The sequence below is a fragment of the Propithecus coquereli genome, unplaced genomic scaffold (genome assembly GCF_000956105.1).
Source record: "Propithecus coquereli isolate 6110/MARCELLA unplaced genomic scaffold, Pcoq_1.0 Scaffold41, whole genome shotgun sequence".
Lineage (NCBI taxonomy): Eukaryota > Metazoa > Chordata > Mammalia > Primates > Indriidae > Propithecus > Propithecus coquereli.
Window position 1 is genome coordinate 8,245,123 of NW_012149841.1, and position 5,879 is coordinate 8,251,001.

The 5,879-nt window shown below is 38.4% G+C and overlaps 1 protein-coding gene across 1 annotated transcript in view; it reads left to right on the forward strand.

The window, feature by feature from the left end:
* Window positions 1-5,879, forward strand: part of NBAS (neuroblastoma amplified sequence) — a 487,556-nt gene that overhangs the window by 294,254 nt on the left and 187,423 nt on the right. Inside the window, exon 32 of the mRNA XM_012653069.1 lies at window positions 5,082-5,249. Coding sequence (XP_012508523.1) covers window positions 5,082-5,249 — 168 coding nt within the window. The remainder of the gene's footprint in view (window positions 1-5,081; window positions 5,250-5,879) is intronic.

Consider the following 5,879-nt stretch of genomic DNA (forward strand, 5'->3'; position numbering starts at 1 on the left):
TCAGACACAAAAGAGTACATAATTCTTCTCATGTAAAGTATAAAAATAGAAAAAGTTAATTTATGCTGCTACAAGTCAGGACAGTGTTTATTCTGGCAGTGTCAGTGGCTGAAAGTGAGCACACGAGAGGCTTCTGGGATTCTGGTGGTGATATGTTTCTTGGTCTGAGGGCCGGTTAAATGAGTGTGTTAAAATATATCAAACCATACACTTACACTTCTTCGATATGTCTTGAACTTAAAAAGTTTATTTAAAAGGATCACTATGCCTGGATTAAAGACATGAAGGTAGAATAAATGCTGGCAGTAATTGTCTTTGCATCATGAGACTGTGAATAGATACTGTCCTTTTGTTCCTATACTTCTTTGAATTTTCAAACCATCTTTAATGAATTTGTATTAGTTTTATAACACAAAAAAATAAATGAGCTTTAATAAATACACATATAAATGCACATGTGTGTGTGTGATTTTGCCAGCATGTCCAAATCCTGCAATGGACAAGTGGACTGCGTATTTTGATAGCCTGATCTGACAAGGAGAAGGGAGGAAACGCCCCCAGGCCAGTTGTCTGAAGGCAGCCAATTCAACAAAGTCGATCCTCAGTTGGCCTTTGTGTCGGATAGTGTTCTGATACCTACTCAGCAGTGTTATTGTCAAACTAAGGAATGACCATATGAAGCTCCTAGCTCAGTCCCTGACACATAGTAAGCATTTAATAAATAGTAGCCATTATGATTCTTATATATTATTGTAAACAAGACTCCTATACTTTACGGTTGGTAAATAATGTGTCTAGATCTGTTGTTCTTTTCTACTAATATAAAGCTGGTCCTTTGTTAGTTCTTCCTCAACAACTTGCACTGCTAATTTTTTACCTCTGCTGTATCTAACTTTGATTAACAGATGTCAAAGTTTGCCTGTGTTTCTGACTTTCTTTCCTTTTTTTCCTCCCAGATCCTCACAAAGATCCAGCGTGGTGATCGTGTACTTTCTTTGTTAGGTGGAGGGATGCAGAATCCTTGAATTTCTCTGCTTATCTGAGTTACCTCAGGCCCTTTTCACATTTAGACAAATTACAAATAAAAACATTTATACTTAAGATATACATTCAGGTGGAAAAATACCTTATGGTAACCTCATTATATCCCTAGTGTCACTACCTTAATTCAGTCCCTGATTATTTTAAACTTGGACTAACATACCCGTCTTCTAACTAGAGTAGTATTTCTGAAACACAAATCTGATTATTTTATTCCCTTTGTTTAAAGCCTTTCAATGGCTTCCCCTTCCCTCGGGAGGAAGAAGGAGGTTCCGTGGCATGGTTTTCAGGTCTCTTGCTGGGCTTACCTCTGCCTTCGCCTGCCTTTCATCTTCACATCCTGGTCTTCCTCTTCCTGTGCTCTTTTCTACAACTTTGTTGAACCACCTAAGGTTCCTCCAGTTTGCCATGTTTCATAAATTGCATCCTCTGCCAGAGATCATTGATCTTCACCATCTGGAAGCCCTAAATTCTTTCCTGCAGAAATACTGCCTTTTCTGTGGAGCCTTCTGCGATTCAGGGGAGATACGATCTCTGTTCATGTTCTCATAGTACTTTATATGTACCTTTTTTATAGAAGTTGATATTAATCTGTAATTATTTCTCTATATCTCTGCTTCCCTCCCTATTTTCTGAGCTCCTTGAGGGCAGAATGTCTTACTCATTTTTGTGACTCGTTGCCTAATATAGTACGTGACACTGAATAAGAGTGAATGTGTGAATGAGTTTTAATTTGTTCTTGTTTTTCCGGTTGTAGCTTTTTAAATAACTCGAAAATATAACCAGTAAATTCAGATGCTTACTATATATTTACATATGTACATATACACACATAGAGAATGTATAGTTACTGCAAATTCCACCTGGGATTTGTTTCTGGCAAAGAACTATTTTGGAAGTATTATTCATAGGGCCCTCAGACATATAGTACTAGTTCCACCTGGTACAGGGTTTATTAGGGGGAAAAAACCTAGAAGCAGAAAGAATCAGAGCATATATGATCTCCAAAGCTGTCAGTATCCCACTGAGAGGTGTGTGTGGGCCAAACTTGGGGGTTATATGCACAGCGACAAGCTATCCAGTGGAATGAGGTCCAGCCCCCGCAGTGCAGGACAGGAGTTGGACGTAACATCTCCACCACTGTGTAACATCAGAAGCTCCTTGGCTGGGGTAGAGACCTCATTAGAAAGGTGGTGGGAAGCCTCTGGAGCTCAGGAGCTAGACTCAGTGTGTTTTTCTTCTAAATCAGACTTGATGAGCCAGCTGACCACTCTGTTACCAAAGTGGAGAAGAAATGAGCCTCCACTGCCATCTCCTCAAATGGTAAAGAAATTAAGGACAGAAAGATCCCAATAATGCCTCCACTAAAACAGTTTTTGCTTTTTGTGTTCCCTTCCAGTTTTTATACACCAATATACGTGTAGACCCCTTTGTGAAGTCCTGGCACATAGCAAGCATTGAAGACGTGGCAGCTGTCATTGTTACTACTGTCGAAGGGAGAGTTATGCTTTTTTCCTATCTAGGCCTTTTTACCTTGTCTTTTCAGAAATATTAGACAATGAGCTTCTGTCTTTGATTGTGTTTTCATCTCCCCTCCTCAGAAGAGGATGAGTAACTTTCCTGATTGCTGAAATGGAGGAAAACTAGGTCATGTGCGGAACATTAGCTCTAAGGGAGTCTAGGAAAGGCAGTCTTTAGCTTTTCAACTTTTAGCACCTGTAAGACAGTCTGTAAGGAGTTCAGTTGAGTGAGCCAAGCTGCAGTGTCTGCCACAATCCAGGTGAGGTGCTGTTTTTCATTGGCACCTAAACCCCAAATAATTATTTTTTGCATGGTTGCCCTGATAGTATACAAACAATTTAACATGATTGTTTCTTTATTAATATACCATCCATTTTTTCTGTGTTGTTTTCATAATTAAATTACAATATATGATATTGCATTGGATTGATGGTTTATGCATTTCCTCATGTCCAAAAAATCCATAAAAAACAAACATTTTTTAGCATGTTAAAAGCAGCTTAGAATACTTATGGGCAACTTAACAGCAGACTGGGGAAATTGTAAGGATTGGTTAATATAGCTTAAATGTGTTTCCCTTTTAGAAGTAAGAATAAAATATAAATTTATTTAAGTATCCTCACATGATGTATTCATTTTCTGTTGCAGCTGTTACATATTACCACGACCTTAACAGCTTTAAAACAATGCAGTTGATCCTTTTACAGTTCCTGTAGGACAGAAATCTGGCAGGCTTGGTTGAGTCTCACAGGCCAAAACCAAGGTGCCAATAAGGCTAGGAGAAGCTGTTTCTATACTCCTTTATGGTATTGGCAGAATTGAATTCCTTGTAGGACTGAGTCTGAGTTCTACATTACCTTGCTGGCTGTCACCTGAGGGCTGTTCACAGTGTCTGAAGGCTGCCCGCTTTCATTGGTGTGGCTCTCTTCCTCCATCTCGAAAGCCAGCACTAAGAGTTGAGTTCCCTCGTGCTTCAAAACTCTCCTGCCTCCTCTTCCAGGGCCTCTCTGGGACGCTCTCTCTCTGACCCCAGCTGGGAAAAGTTCTCTGCTTTAAGAGCGCATGTGATTAGGTTAGTCTCACTCAGATAATTCAGGATAATCTCCCCACCTCAAGGTGTGTGTCCTCAGTCATATCTGCAAAGTTCCTTTGCCATGTAATGATGACATTCACAGGTTCCAGGGATTAGGATTTGGACATCTTCGGGGTCCCATAGTTCTACCTACCATATATGGCAGCTGTTAAGGTGATCTAAAAGAGTGTGTTTTTTCAAGTATTATGTGATGATATCCTGGTAATTATTGAGTGATTACATAATTTATTATCTTGTTATTACTTAAATGGTGTCTTAATGATATAATAAAGACCTGAATAACCAAACTAAGTTATCCACTAAGTTATCCTATTAGTTGCAAGAAGACTATTGGCATTGAAAGACTAGGCCTTAATTTTTCCTTCATTTAACTGGGATACTTAAAAAATAAGTAGAAGTAGACAGACACTAAACCAAGAATTTTATTTTTATAGAACAAATAATACATTTCTTTGACCAAATGTAGATGTTGTCTTTGTCCTTTCTATTTAAAAGACTGTTAATGTATTAGCATTTTCTTCTCATGAAAATCTCTCAGATTAGTAAATGTATAGTTAGAATTTTTGCTGATTGCTTTAAGACTGGCAGGAGGTTCCACATCAAAACCTTTTAAACATGATTAATTATCCACTTGTTTGAATGGAAAGCATGCCTTTAACATTTAAAGGTGGATTGTCTGAATCTTCTACTTTAGTCTGGGTTATAGTAACATTATTCAAATAATTTCTTTCTTCCTTTTTTGTTTTTTTTTGAGACAGTCTTACTCTGTCACCTTGGGTACAGTGCAGTGGTGTCCTAGCTCACTGCAGCCTCAAACTCCTGGGCTCAAGCGATCCTCCTGCCTCAGCTTCCCAAGTAGCTGGAAGTCCAGGCACGCACCACGATGCCCAGCTAATTTTCTATTTTTAGTAGAGACGGGGATCTCATTCTTGCTCAGGCTGATCTCGAACTTCTGAGCTGAAGCAATCCTCCCGCCTCGGCCTCCCAGAGTACTAGGATTACAGGCGTGAGCCACTGTGCCCAGCCCTTTATTTCTTAATTATTCTAAATAATACATACTTTAAAATGTGTTATCAAAGAAACAAACATGCATATCTCATTGTTGGGATATTAGACTGGTAAAAAATAAAGAACCCATCATTTGTTTTATAAATATCTTAAAAGAGGTTATGTAACTAATGCACTGTTAGGATTTTTCCTTTCCTCTTTTTTTTTTTTTTTTTTGAAAATGATTCAAGGAGGAACATTATGCTCATGTTAATGGTGCTTTGTTTCACATTTATCTCATTACTAGGAAAGTTGGATTTTTAAATTTATCTGTCTTCATATCTAGCGTCTGATCACTTTAAGCAGTCACATTATCACTCTCTTCTTTGTTCTTATGAAAATGCCCATTTTGCTCTTGCCATTTGTTATTTTAACATAGGATGAAGTAAGTGTTCCGGGTGGCAGTTCAGCTGACCTGTTACACTGGACCACTGCTACCACCATGAAAGTCCTTTCCAACACCACGACTACCACCAAGGCAGTGCTGCAGGCTGTGAGCGACGGGCAGTGGTGGAAGAAGTCTTTAACTTACCTGCGACCCCTTCAAGTAAGCACTGAGTCTTTTTTAAAAAATAAATTGTGTGGTTTATATCAATCTATTAGCACTGCTTTTCAGTTGTTTTACTGTTATATTTTTATCTTCTCTAGATTATTAAAATAATCTCTTAAGAAATATAGGCCTCCCATCAGATAGAGAATGAGTAATCTATTTTATAGAATATAATATACTCCTGAGGAATACTTGCAAAGGACACTAATAGTGAGTCAGGTAAGGCTTGGTTCAAAAATCAGAATTAAAATTTAGTGAGATGAAAAGGACGGTGATTTAATTAATGGTTACTTGCCTTTCCTGTATTTCTGTAGGCTAGTAGTTAAGCGAAAATACTAGGAGCCAGCTTGAGGACTCTGAGGAATGAGCCTAGTGTAACAGATTCTTGTTTCCATTCTGGGTAGGAGAAGTAGAGCGACTGAATTTGCTTTCTGGGATGTCTTAACCCCTAATTGCTCTGCTGTCTTTTCTGCATTCTCACACTGTGGTCCTGTAGTCTCACATTGGAAAACAAAGAGGAAAAAGAAACATATGCCTGCTTGTCAGTCCACTTAAAGCACTCATTGAGTATCCCATTCATTCATTCATCCAGCAAATACTTATTAGGCATTTTCTTTTACTTTTTTT